Source organism: Loxodonta africana, chromosome 9 (assembly GCF_030014295.1).
Source record: "Loxodonta africana isolate mLoxAfr1 chromosome 9, mLoxAfr1.hap2, whole genome shotgun sequence".
NCBI classification, from domain to species: domain Eukaryota; kingdom Metazoa; phylum Chordata; class Mammalia; order Proboscidea; family Elephantidae; genus Loxodonta; species Loxodonta africana.
Window position 1 is genome coordinate 50510223 of NC_087350.1, and position 27457 is coordinate 50537679.

Here is a 27457-nt window from a genome sequence, read left to right on the forward strand (position 1 = left end):
GGAATGATTCACCAAATGAATATATTAGGTTAAACCTTATGGAATTGTAATTTTTAAGGTCTAAGTGGACAAATAGCAGCAATTTCAGCAACAAATATATTACCAGTAAGAACCACAGCAATATGAAAAAGAAAAGTATATATTAAGATATTCTTTAATACTATGTCTGTTAATGTTGGCTGTAATTTGCTTTCATCTGACTGTAAAACTTAACTTTTCTCTTCTTTACCTACCAGGAAACACGAAATTATCCAGAAACATATCCGCAACTGCCGAGGGATGAAACAGTGGAGAACCCTCTTCTCCAGAAGCACATTTTGGAATTAGCATCCATTCTGGATGTTCGAAACGTGTTCCTTGAGAATACCATAGATGACTATTAAAACAAAAACCCACTTATTGAAATAATTTTTCATTTGCCACAGATTTTAAATGGTGCAGTTTTCTAATGTAATGACAGACACATAGTGGTGTTACTGAGTTTTTATTTTTTAATTTAGGATCACCATTTTAAAGATAAACTGAAAATAATTGTTCAAACTTTTAGGGTAACTGTTTTAAAATACAGTCTTTCAGGTCTTTTAAAAAAAAAACTAGATTAATCTTAGAATTTTTAAATTTTGGCTTTGAGTTATAGATACCTACCTTTAACATCTAATCTTACACTTAAAGAGTCACTGTTCTCACCCTGAGAAGAGTTAAATCATTTATTTTTGTATAATGAAGAAAATCCAACTCTTATACTTTGATCTTAAATGTCTGGATTTGGAAAATATATAATTAGAATGAAACTAGCCAGCATGGACTACTGAAAATCAAGAACAGGGTCCTTCCATAATCTCTTTTCATTCCGAGTTAGTTGGTAGAAAAATTATGATTCATTGACACATGATCAAGGCAGTTCCTGAAATCATTCAGTCCTTTTAAATACTGTCAAAATTTCAGAAACTGTATAGGATTGATTTGCATCTGAAAACTAAATCTTTAATTGGGAGGTTGAGATGATAAATATTATTTGGAATATGTGAGTCCTGTGTTATCATAAGATACGTGTTTATATTTTGCTTCCTTTGTGGTCTTTGAATGCTGGACATTAACAACCTTGAAATATTTCCATCAAAAATATCAAGCTTTGGTTTCATAATACAATGTGTACAATAAGAAATCTAAATTTTTAATACATGAAATCAAGTGTAAAGACTGGGTTGATGACCATGACATACAGTACAGAGTTGGTAATCTTTTTGTCTAGTTCAAATATATGAGACTTCAAAAGTCAGAGATGTTTTTCACTGTAGTTGAGGGCGACTATTACGAAACCCAAAAGGAAGTTGTTTTTGCATTTACAATTTAAGAAGAAGGTTTTTCAAAACTTCCATGTATTTAATGTATTCATGTACAACTTTTTTTTAATGTATAACGTAAAGATTTTTGTTTTTCTTCCCTGTCATCCCCTTTGTATTTTCACCAGAATTAGTTATGAAGGTTTTTTTCCCCTCTTCTCTTTTGATTCCATGCCATTGAAGTTCAGAAATCTATGAATCAAAAGGCTTTGCACCTAATTTTCTGTACAGGCTCGCAGTCTACCTCTGGCAATCCCAGGGGAAATGGGGTGATTGCTTTTGGTGCCTCTTTCCTGTGTCCCTAGGGAAGTTTTACTGTAATATTTTTTAATTGTTTTTAAGTTCTGGCGGAGAGAATTGTTTGGATCTGAATTATTCATGTACCTGTTCCAATTTGCTGATTTTTTCATCAGAAGCCTTGAAGTTATTGTTCTTGGGTTTGGAGAGCTTTGGAGTTTTTGTTTAATTTTGTATTATTTTGTTTATTCTTTGGAGCAATATTGCAGGAAGTATGGGGAAAGTTACCCTGGAGAGAGATTTCCTTTGTTAGTGGATTTTTTTTTTCCAGATAAAAACAGCTTTTCTTTCAGTAACTTAATAAACTTCATAGCTTTCCTTTCATAACAGTGTCACATAGAGTACAGCAATAGTCTGTCATTAAGTGTCTGGTTTCTTGTTGCAATTCCCCTGAAGTTCTGTGACAGTAATGTCCCTAGCAGCATATATTTTTCTGTTCTCCGAAGCTGAAAATAATATTTATTGCTCTGAGCGTTATCCTCATCAGAACACTGGGCTGGAACTAGGAGACCTGAGTATTCTTCCGGCTTTCCTGGGAACTAGCTTTATGCCCTTTGACAACTATCTTAATATCTCTGCTTTTTAATACTCTCATCTGTAAAATGAGGGCCTGGCCAAGATCCCTTCCAACTCTATGGTTATGTAATTTAAGTTCTTGGTTCCAAAAGATGTTGATGTCCCCACCCATACCACAAGGAAAACTAGTTTCCCTGGTTTTACAACATTGTCTGTTCCAGATTATATTTACCTAGCTAGTTGTAGAAACTAATTCAGAGAGAGACTCTCCTGAAGAAACAAGAGCTTTTGTGATTAGAAACATGTTTGCCCAAGGACAAGAGGTCTTAGAAATCACAACTAGGATTTAGATGATGACATTTCTCCTTGAGGTAATAGTAGTGTAATCCCTTACTGGTAGTTAAAAATTAAAGTGATTTCGAATCTTCAAAGAAAAAAAAAAAATGTGTATTTAACAACCACTGTACTCCAGATCTTGTTCTAGGCACTGGAGAAGCAAAACAAAAAGTCAAAAAATTCCTGTCTTCGAAAAGCTTACATTCTAGTAAAAGGAGTCAGGAAGTAAACATAATAAGTAAGTGAATTTATGTTACAAAATGATAAATACTATGGGGAAAAGTTGAGAGTTCAGTAAGGGATTTTTTTGTTTTTGTTTTGAGGGAACAGTGTTTAAAAGAATGATCAGGTTAGGTCTCATTGAGAAGGTGACATTTCTTTTTTCCTTTTTTTTTTACTTTTATTGTGAAAGTTTTTAAACATACACAGAGTATAATGTACCCTCATGTACCGATCACCCAGCTTCTACATTTTAAAGCATTACTTCAATCAAGGAAAAAGAAATGTAAAGGGCCAATACCAATGAGCTTAAGGTGGCAGTGGCAAAGAATTTTATTTTTTAAATGCATACTACCCGTGTATAAATATAAAAATTTTAAGCCCTTATTTATTGTTAGAATTGATAGAAATCTAAATATCGGAACTAAGAACTGAGTGATGGGAAAAGAGCACTTCGTTTTCAAATTGTACAAACTCCCCCTGGAGATTCTGATACAGTCTTTCTCCTCCCTTAACAATCACTGTAGACAAAATAGAAAGATTGCAAAAGTCAGCTGTACACAAAATTAAGCACAGTGGAATTATTTACTCTCTTATTATCCATATAGTTCTGAAGTTGGTAAAGCAACTATTTTCCCTGTTTTACAGAAGAGAAAACTGAGACTCAAAAGAGCTGTCAATTTATACATAGTGATAGAGCTAGAAATAAAACTCAAATCTCCTTAATTTCAGCCCAGTCTTTCTGATAGCTCAAGTTGCTTTCAGTAATGGACAAGAAAGAATGAATTAGAGATATATATTGTGGCACAAAATGCTATGGTATTTTTTTTAATATGTCAGATATTGAAACCAGCAAATCAATCAGCGCTAGCAACCTTAATTCCTAAAAATCCAAAAGTCAGACATTTTATCTTTGAGTTTAGCCAGTATATATTTTTTGTATATTTTCCTCCTAGAAAGTGGTGCTCTTAAAATCTCTCAAAGCACATAGAATTTATTGTACCCTTTATATTTTTACCAACTTGAAATGTTTTGAGATTATAGAAGCAAAGTGCAATCCAATTATGAGTTAAGGTTTTCCTAATATGGACTCTGGGTTTCCCCCCCCCCCCCCTTGTTACTACTTCCCTTTATTTTCTTCTTGCAATAGAATTTCCTGAAACAGATTAGGCAATTGTACTGAATTTAGGTAAAGAGAAAAGCAGAAAATATGGCTTGTGTATCAATTACAGAGCTTTCTTTATCATCCTTCTCCAACTCCAAGTTTAACCTCTGACGTGTGTGACTTTAGCTACTTTCTGTCTCTGAGAAGGAGTTTGAACTCCATTGAAAAAAACTGGTACTTAATTATCCATGGAGACTTGTAGTCAGCCCAATATACAGAGAACATTCTGGACTAGAAATATAGTAAAGTGCCAAGGTCTGCAAATGCGGCCACTGCCATTGTTCAGAACCACCCCCCACACTAAGTGAGCAAAATGACTTGATATGAATATGAATGGTATTATGAGTCTCTTGGTGATAATATTTTTGGTGTACTGTATATGTTTCTGTGGGTTTGTTTGGAGAGTATAAAGGATATTTACATTAAGGTTCTTTTTGTTGACCTTATTTATTTGAAATTCTTATTTGTAATGGCATGTGTATATTTTTGTGATGCTAAATGCAATCTCTGAGTAAACTTTTTGTACATACATATGTATATATTTGTAAATATATTGGTATGCAATGTTATAGTATGTGTATATTATATACCCATACCCATTGTGGGCTGAATTTATTTAAGTTCTGTGAGGACATCATAGTGGCATTGTTCATGCTGCTCTAATTAGGTTGTGGCAGAATCTCAATCATAAGCCTCTATTTTCAGGGGCTTGTATTTGGGTAAAATGGGCTGATTTGGTGTTGAAATTAGGATATGAAGAGCTTAACAGAAAGCTGGATGTTCATGGTTTTTAAAATCATCTGCAAATTTCCATTTAAACTGATGATAAATTAGTGATAGAAACGTGAAAAACCTAAGTATGTGAAAGTGAGACACCAGCAGGTTCTTAAACTATATTAGTCCTTTATTTTCTTGACTCATGGTCGTGTATTATTTTGTACTCAGCACATTCTTTATATTGGGACTTAATCAAGGGACTGTGGAAAAAAATTACTTTGATCACATTTCAAAATATATAGGAAAATATCCTTTAAATGGGTAAAATATATTCCTATTTGCCATTTCAGTACATGATATTAAATTTTAATTTTCTAACAATTTTTTTCATCAGTGTGCCTCTTTTATATGTCTCTGTGAGGCAGAAAAAGGGGAATAGCTAGGGGGATACTTAACCTAGTGGGGTGGGAGTTAACATGGAATGAGAACCAGGAGGTTGTTATCTGCAGCAGCTGTAATTAATTTAGCCCTGTTTGGCTTTTCTAACATAGATTTTTCTTATTGGAGTTTCACATCAAAGATGGGTGTGCTCATCTGAGAAAATACTTCCCGTGAATAAAATGCCTCCAGTTGTATTGCTGTGTCTCTATGAGACCACTTGTGTTCTGCAATTTGATTACATGTTCGCACATGAAGTAAAATTCTTAATATTAGGTGCATGGTGGCTTGCTATAAAATCTGGGCCTTCAGTTCTCTACTAATGATTTGGGAAAGGGGGGAAGGAAAAGGGTAGTAAATATATGCAGTACCAACTTGTGAACCTATGGAATATGGAAGAGTATCAATGCTCGGTTACTCCTGTCTTCTTTTGGCATGTTTATTTGCATGAAAGAGTGTCAGAGAAGTTGAATATACGTTTGGATACATTCATTGCAGAAATTAACCTGGAGATTATTTCTGCATGATAAAATATAACTGCAGAGCAGCTTTTTGCCCCATTATTCTCCAGAAGGTTAAATCTATGTGATTCAACGTTAAATTATCTTAAAGAAAGAAGTTAGGTTCAGGAGTCAGTTTTACCACCGAAAATGTTACATTCGCATCTTCGCTTTTTTTTTTTTTTCGACAGAACATCCAACTATCCATCATATTTTTCAACTATAGTAGTGAATTTAAAGTAAAATTATAATAACGTTTTTCTTAAATGTTAAAACTTGATAAACTATATTTCTGAAAAAATCGGTTAAAATGTCCATAGTAGTGGATATTTTTAGTAACAGGATTGCTTATTGCAATTGGATAGTAGCAGAGCACATGTTACGCTATTTAAAAATCATGGATCTGCAGCAGGCTCAATGTGCACATTAATATGAGGAGAGTAGAAGCAATATGAAGCTATGGTAGCGCAGTGGTTAAGAGCTCTGCTGCTAAACAAAAGATCAGCAGTTCAGTCCACCAGCTGCTCCTTGGAAACCCTATGGGGCAGTTCTACCCTGTCCTATAAGGTTGCTTGTGAGTCAGTCTACTAGACTGCAATATGTTTTTTTTAGAAGCAGTATAAAGTACAGTAGATAATACTGACATTGTAAATTGACCTCTGACCCTAACAATTGTAAAGCCAGTTACCTTGCAGTGAAACAAGAATTGCTTAGAAAACCAGGCTTTTACCCCTTTATTATATTTTCCTGCAGTCTTATACATTGATAGTTTATATATACTTATTTGTGTCTCCCAGTCTTTCCTGGATACTGTGACTGCTTTGCCTTTTTTTTTTTTTCTTTTCTTTTAAACAATTCATCTTCCCCAAACTAGGATTTTAAAACACATTACACTATGTCCCAGCTTCACTAACTTTAGAGACTTATTTAAGCATTATGTTGAAGAAAAGATAATTGATGTGTGAATGGAATAAATCACCTACTGAAGGGAAGGATGTCAGGATGATGTAGGGGTGAAGCTAAATGTATTAACTTCAGTATAATTACTTTGTTGGTGACATAGAAATATTTCCTTTGGAATCCTGTAGATTACAAAATTCTTTTTAAAGCTGAGATTGCTGTTTTTCACTTACTAGTTTGGTATAATATTGACTTGAGAAGAATTCTGTTTCTTCTTAACATAATCACTTGATTGAAACATTTCTTAATTTTAAAATATTTTGTTAATTTCTTTTGAGGTTTTAAAATTAGTTATCAAACTACTCTAACCAGTGTGATTTTTAACATATTTGAACTGTAGATTCAGAGTTCTTTAATAGTTTGAAGTATATTAATTACCCAGTCCAGATTTATTTGGTCAAGTCTAAATCTGGTCATAGAACAGACAGTAAGCTGGGAATATTTCTCCTATTCAGTGGACAATTCTAGTCTATATCCTAAGACAATCATCTTTTTAGGTGTGACTAATTGCTTATTGAAATATTGGTGATTTCAGGGTTTAGATTTGTTACTTTTCTGATAGGCTTATGAAATGAAAGTTAATAGACTGAGTAATCATATCAGTTCAGACTGATAAAAGGAATTGTGGCTAGCCTTCGTATAGATTTGCAGTAAACTATTTAAACTTTTGTGTTATCACTAATACTCTTCTCTTTTGAAGTTATTATGAATGTCTGCCTGTTCATGATTGGAACTTAAGATTTGCAGACATCACAATTTGAACCATAAATTTTCTCAATCCTCAGATCATTATGATCAACCCTTGTAAAATATGAAATGATCATGTATAATAATCCCAAAGCAAATAATTCCAAACCATAGAGAAATAACTACTGTATTTTTAAAAATCTTATTCCCACTCATTTGCATGCTATTAATTTTTTTCTAAATTAAAAGTATGTGTTGTGCTGCATTAAAAATCTGCAGGAAATAATTGCTTAAAATGTTTTAGGGCAATAAGAATTCTTATTATTTTCTTTGAAGAATGGCTTGTTTTTACTGTTGATTCCTTATTATATCATGAAAAAGCCTACAATAGTTCAGCAAAATACTTTAGAACTCAATTTTCATGGTTTATTAGTTATCTGGATGAATTACTTTTGCCTCATGGACCATGTGGCTAGTTCTCCAAATGTTTTTTGTGTTTTTAATAAACCGAGCCGTTCAACAATCAGAGAGTCCTGTATTTTGGAGGACTCTTCCAGTTGAGGTAGAAAGGTCTTAGAAAATAAGAAAGGCAGATGCACTGTCCTAACATTTTCATAGTAGAATTTACAAAGAATTTACCTAACTAGGCTCTCGGCATTGTGTAGGAACAATATAAATAGTGGCTTAATTAATCACTGAATCAGATGAAGCAGTTATAAATCATGTTGTACTTTGCTCTAAAGATTATTGTAATTTCAGACCACATTATTTTCTCTGAGCAGTTTCCATTGTAAGGTTGAATATCTTCTTTATTCAAATCTTCACTAAAGATTATCAAATAGGAGTTAAAATACATTATGTTTGATCTTTTTTCCCTGAAAATAATGGTGAACATACTTTCTGCATTATGGATATTAGACAGAAATGCACTTGTTTAAATCATAGCAGAAATTACATTTAGAGGATGTAATTACTTGATTTTCTAGTGTGAAATACTTTTTGAAAAATTGTGCTTGTCTGTAACTGACATGTTAAGTTGTAACACTCTAGGGATTATAGAGTTATATTTATTAGCTCTTCTCCAGACATTGAAGCACAATAATTTTCACCTAAGAATTCTTATCCAAGTGCTGCTAATCTGTTGTGCAAATAATAAAGTTATTTGGTTGCCTATCTAGCTATTCAGGAATCACTGTAATCCTTGAGACATTGTCCTGTTGCTCATTTGTATTAAAATTTGGGTGATGTGGGCTAATACTTTAGAACAAAATCCATCAATTCAGCTCTGTTAGACAGCAAAGCATTTGGGCTCACTAGTTTTTATATGTGTTATCAGTAGAATAAATTTTGAAGGGACTATTTACTACCAGTGACTAAGGGGGAAAATTATATTGTCCGTATCATTTGACTTGAACATTTGTGGTATTGTGGAAGTCTTGTCTGTTGTGCTTCTAAATTGCTTAATCCATACATGCTGTTAAAGAGGGCTCTTTTGTTCTTTCCAACAGCCTTTTTCTGCTTTGTCTTTTATGGTTAATACTTAATAGATTTTAGAAATTGAGAAGTTATTGAAACACTTTATTTTCTTGAGTTCATGAGATATGTGATTTGTCATAAAGGATAGCAAGCCTTTCACTAGCTACTTCACTAAATGAATTTCAGAGTAAACACTGTGATTCACAGAGGATTCAGTAGGCCCTTGTCTTTCAATGTTTTCTTCTGTTGTGCAGTGCCTACCACCTTGAGGGCGCTTAAATTCTAGCAGAAAGTTAAAAATTGTTTTGATGCTTGTTGAATAACATGATTACAGAATATATGATTTTTGTTGTCAGTGTATTGAAACATTTTTGCATTGATAAATGTTCTTTAGGAATGTGATTACGTTCATCAGGTGTGAACTCTTGTAAATGAATTTTGTATCCTGAATCCACGTATATATTAAGTGTACCATCAATATAAAAATAAACATATTTGCTTAAAGTTTTTGGTAATTCTTCAATATGTTTAACAATTGTGCTAAACTGTTATGGTTTGCTTCTTTCGAATAATACTTAAGATGCTTTAAACTATCTTGGGGTTGTGGAATAGACGGTATTCTAGTTTGTAAATTTCTTCTGCATCCTAGTCTCTGCCCTGCTCGTGGTGGTCAGAGCTAGAACCCATGGAGGGAAGGGGGTGTTTTCAGTTGATTTAGGTGGACTCTGCTAACCCGTGATTGAGCCTGGTGTTTGGTGTGGGACAAGAACAAGAGCTCCTTTAACGTGGGAAGCCTGGCAGAGGTCGGGTCCGGAAACTTGACATCAGCTACTAAGTTGTAGTGCAATCTCGAACAAGGCAGTTTACCTCCCTGGACGTTCTTCTTCTATCCAAAGGAGACAGCCCATTATTTTATAGTGAAATTAATGTGTGCCGGCGAGTTTTAAAATAATCAGAGTGCAAATTATAGTAAGGGTATGATTTTAGAAACTTCTCTCTCAGTTATACATTGTGTATATTGTTGCAATTATAAAATGTATAACCTACAGTAGGTCAAAAAGCACATAAGTTAAAACGAGGTTCGAGATCCCAGTACTAGTTCCTGGAGCCACAGGCTTCTGTGCGGGGAGGGAGGCACAGACTTTCAGTGATTATCTACTACATAGCCTGGAGTACAGCGGGAAGCGGAATGGAAGCTCCCTGTTGTCCTCTGAGGCTGGCGCGCAAGCCAAGCAGCCTTAACTATGGCGAGGTATCTATCCAGCACAGCAGACGCTGGCTCAGCTGGACCAGTTAGGTTCTTTCCCCTTTGCCATGAAGTTCCTCCCGCTTTTACCGCTCCGTACCGCCCCCTCAAAAAAAAAAAGGCTATTCCCCGTCCAAGTTGTCATCCACAGGACCCGCCTCTCGCTGACGTGGCAAACCGGCCGGAGCGTGGGCCCAACCTCGCGCTCGCGCCCGCGCCCTCCACCAGCTCTAGCCCAACCGCCGCCCGTGGGCTGGCGCTTTTGGCCGTGGAGGCAGCATGCGGGCGCATGCGCGCGGTGGGTCGGCCCCCGCGCTCAGCCACTTCCGGCGTGCCGGTGGAAGTGCGGTTCCGGGTCGCTGCTCGGCTCGCCCGCCGGCTGTGGGGGCTGGTGACGCGTGCCGGCGCTCACGAGAGGTCCGGGAGGCGGGGCCCTGCCGGCTGCCCCGAGAGCAGCAGATGCGCGAGCGGGGGCTCTAGGGACGTGAACAGGCCTCTCATTTGCCCGGTGGCCTTGGTCTGCCCCAGAGCGGCCCGGACGGGGTGCCCAAGATTCTGGGCAGGGGGCGGTACCGGGGTATTAAAAGGGCGGTGGGAGTGGAGGTGGTCCGGACGGCGAGTTGCCGTGGCCGGAGAATCTGGAGCCTAGGGTTCTGGGATTCATCCCTTCGCGACCTTGGACAGACAAGTAACTCCGCCTCTCAGGGTCTCAGTTTTCATACTGTCAAATGGGAGAGACGTTGGACCCCTCCCTTCTTTGACAGTTCGAGCGCGGGCGAGTCCGAAGGGAGCGAGGGAGTGGGATCCAAACTGCTGCAGCTGGCCGTGGCCAGGTACCTGCCTGCCTCCCTGGGAGTTGGACATCTTTCTTTTACCAAGTTGCTGTCCTTCTTAGCGACTTTCTTAGTGTGAGTCAAGGGTCCGTGACCAGACAGTCCAGTCTGGCCAGGTGAATGGTGTGTAGCTGTCATTATCAACTGAAAAATAAATATCGGCACTCGGAAATCTTAACATCATTCAAGTTGTTTTGCTCATGGCTCCCTAGAAGTGGGATTTAGGAACTTACTACAGTAAGAGATTCTATCCTTTGTGCCTGTAAGCGAAGCTCTTAAGCAAATCAAAAATGCAAAGGAGACTGGAATGGGGGTGTGGGGAGCAATAGTCCACTGAGTTGTGGTAGTGACAGGTTTTCTTCCCTGCTTGACGCCCCTTCTGTTCTCTTCCTCCTCTTTTTCTCCCCCTCCCCCCAAAATATTGAGGCCTCACACTTGAAAGGAAATATCCAATGTATTTTATCTTTGTTTTTATGCAGGGCAGAATGCTTTGACCTCCAAGCTGTTTTAAATCTAGTAGATAAGCCAGGTGAGTAGGTGGTTTACAGACATTGAAAGTAAAGTTTTTGAAAAATTGCACAGACTTGATGAGCTGAAGTGGTAAGAAGTCATTCATAGATCTTAGAGCATAGGTATCTTTCACAAAACAGGAAAAGTTAAGGTTGAAACCATATTATCAATGTTTTATCCACCTTTGGGGGAAAAGATGTTTGAATCTCATGTTGAATATCATTTCAAACATTTCTGATGAAAAGAAAAATGATTTGAGATAATTTTATCAAACTCCAAAGAAAACTACACTGCATTTCCAGGAGAAAAAGCTCAAGGATATCTGATATACACAATATAGTTGCCTGACTTTTCTAGGTTGTCAGTCTTTGCTAGGAAACAGCTGATTGCAAACCCTTCTCAACCATCCTATGTTCATATGCTTTTGCTTTCCTTTAAAAAACAAAAGGCACTAAGTACAGTTAAACTTAAATTACATTTTATTGGGGGCAGGGTTCAAAAGTATTATATGAGAGTAATGTTTGCCTTGGGAAATTTTACTAAATGTGTCATATACCATAGCCAACATGTTGTAATAAAAAAAAGAGTAGGCACTTGTGAGTCAGAGAGACCTGAGTTCGAATACTAACTCTGCAACTTAGCCAAGCAATCTTGGGCAGGTTTCTTACCTCCCTGAGACTGGATTTGCTCATCTGTATACGCATATGAAGCACCTGAGTGCCTTTTTAATTGTTTAGTAACTGTGTTCTAGTAAGCATACATACAAAGTTATGAAACTTCATTTTGAAACCTGAAGGTTAACATAGCAATTCAGGTGTGGAATCTTTCCAGTGTTTAACTTAGAGTTTATCTCTTTCATCTGATTTATAGATACTGTGTTGCCATAAACCCTTGGCCCAAATTTAAATGGGAATGCAGCTGGCTTGGCTATCGGGAACTTTCTAGGCTCCTGTTACTGAATCCCTGGTCACTGGTCTTAAGGAGTACTGTGGTGGTTTCAGAGCTGGTCAGCAGTGCAGGATAGCCACACAGCAAAAATGTTCGCAAAACTAAAGAAGAAAATTGCAGAAGAGAGTGCTGTTGCTCAGAGACCAGGAGGTGCTACTAGGATCCCACGGTCGGTGAGCAAGGAATCAGTTGCCTCTATGGGAGCTGACTCAGGAGATGACTTTGTAAGTATCTTCAGTAGTTTTGAGTATTTGGTTCATGCCAATATATTTTTTAAATAATATTGGGAATCCTTTTAATATTTTCTTTTAAAATTATGGGATTATTTCATAGCTTTTGTGATTTGTAACTATACAAGATCCTGCACATCTGATTCTTCTTACTCAGGTGCTTTTCTATTTCTTTTTTACTTATTTTTCTGAGTCCCTTTCCATAGCCTCTACACTGTCCTTTTGTAGTTTTTTTTTTTTTTTTCATCTATATGCCTAGTGGAAACCCTGGTGGCGTAGTGATTAAATGCTACGGCTGCTAAACAAAAAGTCAGCAGTTCGAATCCACTGGGCGCTCCTTGGAAACTCTATGGGGTAGTTCTACTCTGACCTATAGGGTCGCTATGAGTCAGAATCTACTCGACGGCAACATGTTTTTTGGATATATGCCTAGTGTGTCTTCTTTTACATTTCATGTCTCAAAATGCCAGGGCCTGTTTTTTCCACATGCACGTAACTTTAAGCCATTGTTACTTAACAAGGTCTATGAGTTGTGGTGGGGGTTAGCCAGAGTTTCGTTTTATTGGAAAAGTTGATGGAAAATTTCCAAAGATGTAACTGATGACAATAGTAGGTCCTTTTTAAAGTACCTTTGTGGCTGTAAAGATTTAAAAAAATGAGGGTGCTGCCATGTTAGGGAAATGTCAAGCCTAAGGATTAAAGTATGTCTTTAGCATGTGACAGGATCCTCTTAAGTAAGATGGCCTTTTAAAAAATGATATGATGTAAAGCTGATATATATAAAGGAATGTATGTGATATATATGTAAAGGATAAAGCATAAAAATATTATTCAATGTTGCTTATTTTTGACATTTATAAAAATGGTCTACCATAGGTAGTTCTCTTAGACTTGCTTTTTTTTTTTTAAACTTAACCTGTTTCTAACATGAAGTCGTGGTTCTTTTTTTCACTGCTGTATAAGATGCCAGCATTTGAGAAGAGCATAATTTATCTCTCTCTTCTCCTGGCAGTAGACATTTGAGTTGTTTCCATGGTCAGATGAGTCTTCCTTCTTCTTTCTTATACTGCCTGAAACCCAGCTTATATTATGTGGCAGGAGCTATTAGGTTATTGGGGTGAAGCAGTAGATTACCAGATCTAAGTTATCATTGGCTCCTATATTTAACAGGAAATATAAGTGCACATTTGAATACCATGCTGAAGGATACAGTTTTAATGCTGAGTTCTACACTAGAACAACCTCCTTTGCCTTCACGCTGACATGCTAGAGGAAGTTTATCATCTAGAATGTATTGTAGATACAGAGATTGGCCTGAATTCAGGACTTTGAGACTTCTAAAGTAATCTGTTTGAATTTTCTAAGTAAACAATCTGATCGTTTTTATCTGCATACCCTTGTATCCAACTGCATGTATTTCTGCACCTAGATGCCTTCCTTTAATCATCTCCAATTCTAAATATACAAAACTGGATTCATTAACTCCATCTCCAATTGTGTACTTTCATCTTCCCAAGTCACCAGCTAGAAAGAAACCTTGGAGACACGTTAGACTCTTCCCTCATTCATTTCTTGGTGTCCAGTCAGTCCCTAAGTGTTTCGGGTTCTGTCATGGATTGAATTGTGTTCTCAAAAATTATCTGTCAACTTGGCTAGGTCATGATTTCCAGTTCTGAATGATTGTCCACCATTTTGTCATCTAATGTGATTTCCCTGTGTTGTAGATTCTGTCACTATAATGTTAATGGGATGGATTATTGGCAGTTATATTGACGAGATCTACAAGATTAGAAGTGTTTTAAGCCAATCTCTTTTGAGATATAAAAAAGAGAAGCAAGCAAAGAGACAGGGGGACCTTTACCACCAAGAAAGCAATGCTGGGAGCAGAGCACATCCTTTGGACCCCAGTTTCCTTCTCAGAGAAGCTCCTTGTCCAGGGAAAGATTGATGACAAGGACCTTCCTCCAGAGTCAACAGAAAAAGTCTTCCCCTGGAGCTGATGCTCTGAATTTGGACTTTTAGCCTACTAGACTGTGAGAAAATAAATTTCTCTTTGTTAAAGCCATCCATTTGTGGTATTTCTGTTACAGCAGCACTAGATAACTAAGACAGAATTTGGTACTGGGAGTGGGGTGCTGCTGTAACAGATACCTAAAATGTGGAAGTGGTTTTGAAACTGTGAATGGATAGAGGACTCAGAAGGAAGTGAGGAGAACTTTTAACACTGGAGATGGTGCAGATGGTGAGAAGCAGCAGCAGAGTACCAGCAGCAGCAGAACTAGGAGACCAGTGCCAGACAGTGCTAGAGCCCACCCACAGAGCAAGAGAGCTGAGTGCCTTTGTGGAGGAGGCTTCCTGGTGGAGTGGGGTGCCTCCAGGTACTTATTGGTGGAGCTGGGCTTGCCACGACCCATGGAGCAAGAGAGCTGAGTGCCTCCCAGCCAAAGTTTACTGGCAGAGTGGGGTGCCTCTAGGCACTTAGTGGCAGAGCTACAGATCTTTGGAACACTTGCCCCAGCTGGGCAGATACAGGTGTGAGGCCCAAGGGGCTGAGAGGCCATGGAACTAGGAAGCAGAAGCTGAAGAGTCAAGGAACACAGGAAGCCGAGTCTCAAAGGGTATAGCCACAACCTCTGGGGTTTCAAAGGGTAGAGCCATGGCCTCTGATGTATCTAAAGGTGGAGTCGCCACTCATATGGATTTGGAGAATGGTGCACCTAAAGCGGAGGGAACCGAGTTGCCGTTCCAGTGGGCCTGAAAGGTGGAGCTGAAGCCCAGAGCTGAGGGGCCTCCACTCAGAATCCAGAGAGTGTGGTCAATACCTAGAGTCTGGAGGGCAGGGCCATTGTGTAAATTGTCTCGGAGAATAGAGGATCATTTTCAAAGCCTTAAGGGCTAATGTAATATGTTCTGCTGACTCACTTGATGCCTGTTATCCCTTTTTTCCTTCCAGTTTCTCCCGTTTGTATTGGAAATGCCTACCTTGTGCCTGTTCTGCCATCGTACCTTTGGAAGCAGATAACTTGTATTCTAGATTTCACAGATGCAGAGGAATTTCTGAGTTTTGGACTTGGAGTTAAGACTTTTGCTTAATGATATGATGGGGTAAATATGTTTTACGTGTGGTAAAGACATGAACTTTTAGGGGCCAAAGAGTGGAATGTCTTGGATTGAATTGGGTCCCCCAAAAATATCTGTCAACTTGGTGAGGTTGTGATTCCAAGTTTTCAATGATTGTCCACCATTTTGTCATCTGATGTGATTTCCCTGTGCGTTGTAAATCCTATCACTATAATGTTAATGAGGTAGATTAGCAGCAGTTATATTGATGAGATCTACGAAATTAGATAGTGTTTTAACAATCTCTTTTGAAATATGAAAAAGAGAAGCAAGCAAAGCGACAGGGGGACCTTATACTACCAAGAAAGCAGTGCTGGGAGCAGAGCATATCCTTTGGACCCAAGGTTCCTGTACAGAGAAGCTCCTAGTCCAGGGGAAGACTGATGACAAGGACCTTCCCCCAGAGCCAGCAGAGACGGAAAGCCTTCCCCTGGAGCTGATGCCCTCAATGTGGACTTCTAGCTTACTAAAAAAACACTAGACTGAGAATATAAATTTTTGTTTGTTAAATCCATCCACTTGTATTTCTGTTACAGCGGCAGTAGACAACTAAGACAGGTTCCATCTTGTAATTATCTCTCAAACTTGCTCTCTCTACTCCATCTACTAGTAGGACATGTACTAGTACTGCCATTTTAGTTCAGGCTGTCTTTCTCTCTAGAACTCTCTCTTTGTTGGACAAATGTGGCAGCCTTTCTGGGCTCCATGCCTCCAGTAGCTCCCCAAAGTGATCTTTCTAAAAAGCAGATCTTTTTATGGCTCTGCAGTGCTCAGAACCCCTCAGTGGCTTCCCCATCATCTTCAGGATGAAGCATAAACTCAGTATTTTAATATAATGGTAAATTGTTAGGGTCTCATTACAGCTTACCTATTCAGCCTCACCTCACTCCACTTTCCTATCCTGTGCTCCTGGAATGGACCACATTCCTTCATGCCTGCAAATGTTTCATATGCTGTTTCTTCTCTCTGGAACGTCTCCTGTCTCCTTTCTCCCTGTGTACTTCTTCAAGACTCAGCTTACATTTTATTTCCAGAAATCCCCTTTGACCCAACCTGCCCCTCTCCCACACGCCTACTCTTTACCCCTCCTGGCTGATTTTGATGCCTTGTCTTCTGCTTACCTCTATAATAACATCTATTATACTGCGTTGTTATTGGTGATTTACTTGTTTGTTTCTTCCTCTAAACTGGGAGATTCATGAGAGACATTAGAATATAGTAGTAAGGTACCAAAGATGTAAAAGACCTATACAAAGAAAACTACAAAGCACTACTACAAAAAATTAAAAAGGACATACTTGAGTGGAAAAACATACCTTCCTCATGGATAGGAAGCCTTAACATGGTAAAAATGTCTATTCTACCAAAAGCCATCTATACATACAATGCACTTCCGATCCAAATTCCAATGTCATTTTTTAATGTGATAGAGAAACAAATCACCAACTTCATATGGAAGGGAAAGAAGCCTCGGATAAGCAAAGCATTACTGAAAAAGAAGAAAAAAGTGGGAGGCCTCACTCTACCTGACTTCAGAACCTATTATACAGCCACAGTAGTGAAAACAGCCTGGTACTGGTACAACAACAGACACATAGACCAGTGGAACAGAATTGAGAACCCAGATATAAATCCATCCACATATGAGCAGCTGATATTTGACAAAGGCCCAGTGTCAGTTAATTGGGGAAAAGATAGTCTTTTTAACAAACGGTGCTGGCATAACTGGATATCCATTTGCAAAAAAATGAAACAGGACCCATACCTCACACCAAGCACAAAAACTAACTCCAAGTGGATCAAAGACCTAAACATAAAGACTAAAACGATAAAGATCATGGAAGAAAAAATAGGGACAACCTTAGGAGCCCTAATACAAGGCATAAACAGAATACAAAACATTACCAAAAATGACGAAGAGAAACCAGATAACTGGGAGCTCCTAAAAATCAACACCTATGCTCATCTAAAGACTTCACCAAAAGAGTAAAAAGACCGCCTACAGACTGGGAAAGAATTTTCAGCTATGACATCTCCGACCAATGCCTGATCTCTAAAATCTATATGATTCTGTCAAAACTCAAGCACAAAAAGACAGACAACCCAATCAAGAAGTGGGCAAAGGATATGAACACACACTTCTCTAAAGAAGATACTCAGGCAGCTAACAGATACATGAGAAAATGCTCTCGATCATTAGCCATTAGAGAAATGCAAATTAAAACTACGATGAGATTCCATCTCACTCCAACAAGGCTGGCATTAATCCAAAAAACACAAAATAATAAATGTTGGAGAGGCTGCGGAGAGATTGGAACTCTTATACACTGCTGGTGGGAATGTAAAATGCTACAACCACTTTGGAAATCCATCTGGCGTTATCTTAAACAGTTAGAAATAGAACTACCATACAACCCAGAAATCCCGCTTCTCGGAATATACCCTAGAGAAATAAGAGCCTTCACACAAACAGATATATGCACACCCATGTTTATTGCAGCTCTGTTTACAATAGCAAAAAGCTGGAAGCAACCAAGGTGTCCATCAACGGATGAATGGTTAAATAAATTGTGGTATAGTCACACAATGGAATACTACGCATTGATACAGAACAGTGAGGAATCTGTGAAACATTTCATAACATGGAGGAACCTGGAAGGCATTATGCTGAGAGTAATTAGTCAGAGGCAAAAGGACAAATATTGTATAAGACCACTATTATAAGATCTTGAGAAATAGTATAAACTGAGAAGAACACATACTTTTGTGGTTACGAGGGGGGAGGGAGGGAGAGTGGGAGAGGGTTTTTATTGATTAATTAGTAGATAAGAACTGCTTTAGGTGAAGGGAAGGACAATACTCAATACATGGAAGGTCAGCTCAACTGGACTGGACCAAAAGCAAAGAAGTTTCCGGGATAAACTGAATGCTTCAAAGGTCAGCGGAGCAAGGGCGGGGGTTTGGGGACCATGGTTTAAGGGGACTTCTAAGTCAATTGGCAAAATAATTCTATTATGAAAACATTCTGCATCCCACTTTGAAATGTGGCGTCTGGAGTCTTAAATGCTAACAAGCGGCCATCTAAGATGCATCAATTGGTCTCAACCCACCTGGATCAAAGGAGAATGAAGAACACCAAGGTCACACGATAACTATGAGCCCAAGAGACAGAAAGGGCCACATGAACCAGAGACCTACATCATCCTGAGACCAGAAGAACTAGTTGGTGCCTGGCCACAATCGATGACTGCCCTGACAGGGAGCACAACAGAGAACCCCTGAGGGAGCAGGAGATCAGTGGGATGCAGACCCCAGATTCTCACAAAAAGACCAGACTTAATGGTCTGACTGAGACTAGAGGAATCCCAGCGGTCATGGTCCCCAAACCTTCTGTTGGCCCAGGACAAACCATTTCCGAAAACAACTCATCAGACATGAAAGGGACTGGACAGTGGGTAGGAGACAGATGCTGATGAAGAGTAAGCTAATTATATCAGGTGGACACTTGAGACTGTGTTGGCATCTCCTGTCTGGAGGGGGGATGGGAGGATAGAGAGTTGGAAGCTGGCAAAATTGTCACGAAAAGGAGAGACTGGAAGGGCTGACTCATTAGGGGGAGAGCAAGTGGGAGTACGGAGTGAGGTGTATATGAACTTATATGTGACAGTCTGACTTGATTTGTAAACGTTCACTTGAAGCTCAATAAAAGTTAATAAAAAAAAAAAGAATATAGTAGTTAGGAGCTTGGGTCACATTATGGAGTCAGACCTGGGTTTGATTGCTGGCTACATCATTATTGTGTAACTTTGGTTGAGTTCCTTCACTTTTCTATGCCTTAGTTTCCATATCTGTAAAATGGAGATAGGAACTGTCCTTACCTTTATTAAAATATGTGTGTTGGGGATCCCCAGGATCACCTCAAGTTTCGATGATTCACTAGGGGGACTCGCAAGACTCAGCATATAGTAGTATTCATGTCTATGATTTTTTATAGGGAAAGGATGCAAAACAAAATCAGCAAAGAGAAAGAACTCATGGGGCAACCCAACCAAACCCACTGGTTAGCTGTTGTAGCTCTTAACCACTACGCCACCAGGGTTTCCTCATGGGGGAAAGTCTGGAGGAAACCAGATCCACACTTCTAAAAGCTCTCTCCCAGTGGAGTCACACAGGATGTGCTGATTCCCCCAGCAACGAGGTGTGACAACACATGTGAAATGTTGTCTACCAGGAAGCTCATTAGAGACGCAGTGTCCAGGGTTTTTATTGGGGGCTGATCATGTAGGCATCCTCTGCGTTACACATCCCAAAATGCCAGACTCATAGAAGGAAAGCAAGGGTTCAGTGTAAACCATATTACTTGTCCAAATAGTTCAGGCATAGTGAGCCACTATTATCGATGGGAACCCTCCTGAAATCTTAAGTTCCCAGATGCCAGCCAAGGGCCAACTTTACAAGCAGACATTCTAAGGATAGCAGTCTTAGGCCTTTGATGTTAACTCTTTTCTGTGTAATTTATAAAGCACTTAGCATAGTGCCTGACTCTTAGTAGGCATTTCATAATTAGTAGTTAACTGCCGCTGCCACTGTTTTAGGCCAGAACTCTGTTACACCACTATTCCTGGTGCGTAGTACAGTGCTGAGACATAGGATGTCTCACTGATGGTAATAATCATAACAATTTCTTATACTACTAGTAATAGATGACATTTATTAAAACTAGTTATATATTAGGCTCGTTTTGTGAACGTGACAAGTATTACTTAATCCTCATTACAACTCTGTGAGGTAGATAATATTCATTACCACAGTGTAAACCAAAAACCTGTTACCATCTAGTTGATTGCAACTCCTAGTGACCCTGTAGGACAGAGTAGAACTGCCCCATAGGGTTTCCAAGGAGCGCCTAGTGAATTTGAACTGCTGACCTTTTGGTTAGCAGCTGTAACTCTTAACCACTACACCTCCAGGGTTTCCTATCACAATTTATATATAAGAAAATAAATTCACAGAAAAGTTGAATAATTTGCCCAAGTTCTAACAGCTTATAAGTGGTGAAGCTGGGACTTTAACTCACATCTTCTGACTCAAAAGTCCTCTCCTTTAACTACGTACTGACTCTTAGTACATATAGAACGGGCAAGTGACTGGATGGGCAAATGAACATTTGATGTGAATTGCTCAACCACCTTTAAAGACGTTTTGGGGATAAAATAGAGAAATGTGATTAAAGACTGGGTATTAGATAATATTTTTAATTTTGTTAAGTTTGATAATGACATTGTGCTTGTAAAGGAAAAGTGTCCTTATTTTTTACAGATGTTTATCAAAGTAGGATGAAAGGTGATGATGTCTGTTATTTAAAGTACTTTAGCAAAATAAAAATCGTGATAAAGCAAATTTGGGAAAATGTAAGCAATCATTAAAGTAGATGGAGAATGTTCATTAAACCATTCTCCCTACTTTTCTGTATGTTTGAAAACATTTTATAATAAAAAGTAAAAAGATAAATAATGTTGGTTAGTTAATAGTAGTAACAGTGTCAAACTAATAGTAGTTCCCTTATGTCTTAAGATCATCTGGATTGTTGGAGGAAATTGATGTCTCATTAATGCATTGATTTATTGAAAGCATGTTATGTGCTAAAGCCTGTGATGCATCTTAGAGCTTTTGTTTTATGGATGAGGATACCGAAGCCTCAATATCAGTGATAGGTTCTTAGTCACAGACACAGCTTTTAATCCATTACTACTTACTTACCCTGGGACCTTATTTTTGGAAAAATAAAGTGATTCTCTATTTTTATCATTGTAAATATATCTATATTATGTACTTAGTGTAGTAGATCATGATGAATTTATTTACCACTGATAGAGTGTGTGTGTATAAAATCTGTTTAGCATTCTTATATCTCCTTTATATTATAGAGGGAGAAGACAGAGTTGTTCGCACTTTACAAATAAAGAGGCTAGGACCAAGTGATCACAGATAGTTTAAATGTAACCAAGCCTAAAATAAGAGTTGTGTGCCTTTTTGGTTCAGTGTTTTGGTATCACACTGATGAGAGCCCACGTGTGAATATGACCTTTCCTTGTGTTTATTTCAACAGGCTTCCGATGGAAGCAGCTCCAGAGAAGATCTTTCATCCCAGCTTTTAAGAAGGAATGAACAGATACGGAAGTTAGAGGCCAGACTTTCTGGTATGTGTAAGATCTTGTAAAAAAGCAAACAACAGGAAACTTGCCTAGCTCTCTCTTCCTATAAAATAGCCATATGGAATAACCCTACAGTTATTTTAACATATCATTTTTATCTTTTTAGTCAAAAAGGAACAATTTCTACCCACTTTGTTCTCTTCTCTTTTTAGCGTACTGCGTAAATATAAATTGAAAACTGAGTATGAAAGTTAAAAAAATATATAGCAATTTATGTTTTTCTGCTCCTGAGGTTTCTAGCCATAGATATAAAACGTGTTAAAAGTGTATGTAGAATAGATTTGACCATCTTTCACCTATTAGCATAGCTTGCTTTCGGGTGGAGAGGGGTAGGAGATACTATTTTCAGGGAATAGCAAACAGATGTTGTATTCATCAGCACCAGAGAGGGTTTGGTGCTGTGTTGCCACTTGCTACAGCTACGTATCACCTGCGTAAGTGTCTTGTTGGGTCTTTGGGCAACTTTTCAATGGTATTTCTAACTTTACCACCTGTATAAAGGCTGTAAATCTCATTATATCATTTGTGTGCAAAAGCTTACAATTTATGCAATTCCTGTTATATCTTTTGTTTGAGCAGGGTATGATCGTGTTAGAAATTGTGAATCTTATTTTGGTTTCTGCCAGGGGATACGTTTTGAAAGCTTCATCCTGTGAAGTGGTCCAAAGCTTTTGAGTCTCTTTTTGTCCCTTGGCCTTATGCCCATTTTATTGGAATGAAAGCAGTAGATCACCAAATTGTATGTGAATTATTTGTGTTTGTGACATTATCAAAGGTCCGTAGTGTAGCTCACAGCTGCCAGTTAATCCATAATTTTATTTAGTCCTCACTGCTGCCTTGCTGGGCTTAGCAAGGGTAAGGTCACACAAGTAGCAAGTGGTAGAGCTGGAATCCACATTCATACTTGTTTGATGCTAGAGTCCATACTGTAAACTACAATGAGCTTTAAATTTGTTGCTATTGTATCACCCCTACTCATAAACAGTTTTAATAATAGAGGTCAAATAACTTTAAATTTGTTTAATTTGGGGGGAAATATCTACAAAAAAATACATACCTTCCCTAAAACAGAGAGAAAAATAGTTGGGCTTGACTTATATTAGAGAAGGGACAGGGAAGAGAACTGGTGTTTATTGAGCCCTTTTATGTCCTGGTTACTGTCCTATGGCTTGGTGTGAATAATAACAATAATAGCAATAGCAGCTACCATTTACTGATACTGTGTGCCACGTGCTTAAGGCATATAAGACACTTAGTTATTACCTAATGCATCCTTTGAGGTAGGTACAATTAATATCCTCTGATAAATGAAGAAACTAATACTCAGAATCAATAATTTGCTTAAGGTCTCCCAGCTAAGGACTAACAGAGCTGGGCTTTGAACTTAAGTCTGCTTTTCTACTATGCCATGCTATCTTCTTTGGCCACCCAGGTAATTAATTCTGACTTTCGCCTTTGATATGGCATAGGCAGCTCAGTTCCCAGTTCCTGTGTAGGAAGGAACTTGATTTTTTTAGAGAATTAAGTACTTGTACCATAAAGATGGTGAAGTGCTAAAGTGTTTGCTGTTGCTCCAACCATTGTTAGCTTAGTTGAGTGGACTAAAAACCGGATGTTTAGTGAGTTCCCTTTGATCTACCCTACTGCAATGGCTGGAAGGAAAAGTGGGAAAGTGAGATTTGAAATAAAGAAGCTGACAGTGTATTCTTCATATCAGGGCATTTCTGATGACCAGACCAGGCCCAGTTCTCATTCTCTATGAAGGCTGAACAAATCTGCCCGTTTGTATTCACTGTTTACTCCGTGGATAGTTTGTACTATACATGTTCGCCTGTGTTGTTCATTGTTAACGGGAGGCTGTCTGCCTAGCTTTCCTTAACAGGAATGGTTTTCAGGTTGAGAAAATCATCATCATTTTTCACTCATTTTTTGTTTAATTAACTTCCTTTCCTGATGTTTGTCCATTCCTGGTATGTGCATCACCCTCCTCACCCAAGACTATGCTGAACAGGTCCGAAACTTACAGAAGATAAAAGAGAAGCTTGAAATTGCATTAGAAAAACACCAGGATTGTACGTATCTTTTCCTGCTTTTTTTAATCTTTTCAGGGTATAGTTTTTCTATATGAAACAATAGTGTATATATGTTTGCCCCCATCAGAATTCAGATTTTCATTTTATAAGTAGTATGCTGCTTAAACAGGTTGATGCATAATATTTGTCTGATATTTATAAGTGCACAACTCTTATGTATGTTGCCTTATGAGCATGCTTCTTAGGAGGAAGCCTTTATCTGTGTGTATCAGCTTATCAGCACCCAATTGACCAGCTTATTGGCTGCCCTTTAGGTTTAATGAAATCTGGTACCTGGCCCATGAGCCTAGGTTAGGAGACTTGGGTTCTAGCCGTAGCTTCATTGCTCTGTGTTCAGTAACTGGGGGAAATGTGTGACTGTCATCATTTCCCCAACAAGAGAACATACATTTTGTTTAGTCTACCTTAAATTGTATGTTCTACTTTGGGTTCTATCCAAGAAGAATGCTAACGAAAGTAGAAAGTTATTCGTTGTTGATATATATTAAAAATTTTTAAAGAAAAACAAAGTGAAAGAAAGGTTTCTTTGTTTTGTTGTGAAATTTTTTTTTTTTTAATTCTGATAAAGTGGTAGTAGCCATCATTTAGCAACAGCATTGGTGTTTTCTGGCAATGTATCTAGTGTTCTGGCATTGTACTGTTTAAAAAATTGCCTTTGGGATCTTCCTAAATATATTTACTTGACTATTAGAAAAAGTAAAACCAACAGGAAACAAACAACAAAGAAAACTGTGGTCCGTTACTAAGGCCAAAAGATTCTTCTGGGAAAGTCAGGATGGATCGGGCTTTTCCCAGTCTCGTAACCTACTTACGTACCCTTGGCCTTTTATGTTAGCTGACGGTTGTAAAGTAAATAGAAAAATTTTTTATTTGTCATACTGTTTCTGGAATATTTCCATATCTCAAATAGAGCCTCCTTATTAACAGCTTCCATGCGGAAATTTCAAGAGCAGAATGAGACATTCCAAGCCAGCAGAGCCAAAATGGCAGAAGGGCTGACTTTGGCATTAGCCAGAAAGGACCAGGTACTGTATATGTGGCAGTGCCCAAAACTGGTGTAGAGATTTCACTTGGTGACATGATTTCAAAAATCATGACATAAACCTGGTAGAAAATATTTACAACCTAGGGGAAAAGGAATGATAAGTGCTGTAAAGTTTCATTTGATCTTAGTGTTTGAAATCATCAAGAAATTTTATATTTTTAACCATGAAATATGCCCAAAATGCAAGAGTATCATTTTCATATCTGTAGTCTGGTGGAGAGCCCCAAATAAGAAGCGAGGGCTCAGCCTTCTAAAAACCTAGGCCCCTAAACACTTGCCTGTTATAGTGGAGAAGATGCTGTCAAGCTAGCCATCATTTGTAATGCACAGTTCTTACAGACTCTGTTCCCAAATTTCCTCAACCCTTAGCAAGCTAGACAGAAGGAAACCCCTATTAGTGGCAATCCCAACAGAACCATCCATCGAAATATTCTGAATGAATAACAGCAAGAAAGAAAACGATAGTATTACTGGCTGTTACAATAATTAGAAAATATATTTTGTTCATAATATCAATAACATTTAAAATTTAAGATTAAAAAAACCCTAACCCATTGCCATCGAGCCCATTCTGCCTTATAGCAACACTATAAAAAAAGGACACAGTAAACTGTCCCCTAGAGTTTCCAAGGAGCGGCTGGTGGATTCAAACTGCCGACCTTTCAGTTAGCAGCCGAAGTCTTAACCATTGATATAAGTATCAATATATTATTAAAATGATAATCCTGATTTATTAAGACAGGGTCAATTTATTATATTCTATTTAAGAAAATGTGTTATTTATTTCATCTGTAATATGTGGGTGGTTGGCTGGTTTGGTTTAAAGTGTGTATTAGTCATCTAAGAATTTACTTAATGGGAAAAAACTCCCTTCACCCAAACTCAGTGGATAATTATGGTATGAGTGTATGTAGATGAGGTAAATAATCTAAAATCAGTGCATTTTGGTTGTAGGCAATTGAGATACGGCCTTTATTCCCCTTTTCTGTGGTTTGTGAATACCAGGTTACTCATACTGGGTTCCATAAAGCATCTTGGTAAAATCAGAAGGGGAAAGAAAATAATTATCAGGGACTGCTGGAGACAGTAAACTAATTTCTCAGTAATTGCAGGGTTGCCCAACTCAGCTGATCCCAGCTACCCATTCCCAAGAAATAATAATAATACTAATGGGAAACCACTTAGTAATAAGCTGAACAGTTGCATAAGAACAGAACATACAGCTTTGCTTGGATGTCCTGCTTAGTAAAAATCTGTAGACTTATACTTCTGCCCTAGAATTTTATGTAGAATTCATTTTCCTCTCCTTTCAGGACTTTTTAGCATTCTTAATATTAGCCAAGTTCATGGGTTTTTTGGTTTGGTTTGGTTTTGGGCGGGGGGGTAGTTATGCTTTTTGTCTGGTTTTGTTTTCTGAAAATCTTGGCATTGTTGATGCTCTTCCCTGGAAACTATATTTTTTTGTTGTTTTGTTTTAGGAATGGTCAGAAAAAGTGGATCAGCTTGAAAAGGTTAGTTCATCTTCATTTTTTTCTCGTTAATGTTGACCTCTTCTCTAGGGCTTGGGAAGTGTTTTATTCAGTAGCCAGTGTATTGATGCTGTACTGCCCCCTGGAAGCAGGGCCTTGTATGACTAGACACTAACTTAAAAAGCTCAAGTCTTGTCCCTTCTTGGTGGGTCTGCTGTATTTCTTTCACTTGTCCCTTCTGATGTCTCTCCACCCCTCTCTTCCCTTTCACTGTATTCCTGGAGGCTGATAGATAGGGACTGCTTCAGCAGAGCTCTCTCTGGCCTCCTGTTGGGTTGAGTACACCAAAAGAACTCTTGTGGAAGAAGAGTGTGATTAGGACGTTTGAATTTTTTTTATCCCCAGCTTTCTCCATGTGGGATCCTTTTGGGTTAATTGCATCCCATGACCGAAGATCACAGCTTCAGTTGGACAGCCCTCGTTTGGGCAGAGACAGAGTTTCTATCTCTGGGTTTTTTATAATCTCTTCACCTCTTTTCCCCTTCATGCCCACCCTTGCTAACACATTATCTCTTTGGTTTTTCTTATCTAGCCCACAGCTTCGATAAACCCCTTTATTGGAAAAAAAAAAAAAAAATTTTTTTTTTTTTTTTTTTTTTTAAATGCCTAATTTGAGTGTGCCTTCTGTTTCTGCTGGGGCCCTGATTGATACTGTGGGTAATATTAGGAATACTTCTTAAAGAAGAGTGGGGAAGGTGGACATTTCTCAGGGGTCAGCATTGACAGGTAAGAGAATCATTTGACTGGAGACAGATCAGAGAATTGATTGTTCTGTAATGCTGTGTAGGTACCTTAAGTAGTTTGTTCCTGGTTCTGGAAATGAACAGGAAGACCAAATTTCAGGTCTACAGTTGAAAAGCATTTATGGTAGAAGTAGACACTTATTTCTTAGGTTGATGTACTGAATTCCAAAATATATATTTACTGTTAATTTTATTCAGTAGAAGAGTTTTATCACTGTTCCATTCTTTCCACAAAACACCAAGTTGAACTATCGATTCTCTTTGTATGTGCTGTAGACGTCTGATCAAACT

At 38.2% G+C, this 27457-nt stretch overlaps 2 protein-coding genes across 13 annotated transcripts in view; both read left to right on the forward strand.

Annotated features, from left to right (window-relative positions):
* The window catches only part of SCAI (suppressor of cancer cell invasion), a 187550-nt gene extending 177439 nt beyond the window's left edge, over nucleotides 1-10111 (forward strand). For both annotated transcript variants that reach the window (XM_064291433.1, XM_064291434.1), the window contains one exon: nucleotides 237-10111. In XM_064291433.1, coding sequence (XP_064147503.1) covers nucleotides 237-383 — 147 coding nt within the window. In that variant the 3' untranslated portion in view covers nucleotides 384-10111. The remainder of the gene's footprint in view (nucleotides 1-236) is intronic.
* Nucleotides 10112-10265: 154 nt separating this feature from the next.
* GOLGA1 (golgin A1) overlaps nucleotides 10266-27457 on the forward strand; it is a 55554-nt gene continuing 38362 nt past the window's right edge. For 5 of the 11 annotated variants that reach the window (XM_064291439.1, XM_064291438.1, XM_064291441.1 and 2 more), the window contains exons 1-7: nucleotides 10266-10733; nucleotides 11213-11262; nucleotides 12114-12415; nucleotides 21651-21741; nucleotides 23754-23828; nucleotides 24777-24874; nucleotides 26373-26405. In XM_064291439.1, the coding sequence (XP_064147509.1) occupies nucleotides 12281-12415; nucleotides 21651-21741; nucleotides 23754-23828; nucleotides 24777-24874; nucleotides 26373-26405 (432 nt within the window). In that variant the 5' untranslated portion in view covers nucleotides 10266-10733; nucleotides 11213-11262; nucleotides 12114-12280. Of the gene's footprint in view, nucleotides 10809-11212; nucleotides 11263-12113; nucleotides 12416-15374; nucleotides 15527-21650; nucleotides 21742-23753; nucleotides 23829-24776; nucleotides 24875-26372; nucleotides 26406-27457 lie in introns of those variants that run through there. The other 6 variants (XM_064291435.1, XM_064291437.1, XM_064291440.1 and 3 more) reach the window with 4 other exon arrangements.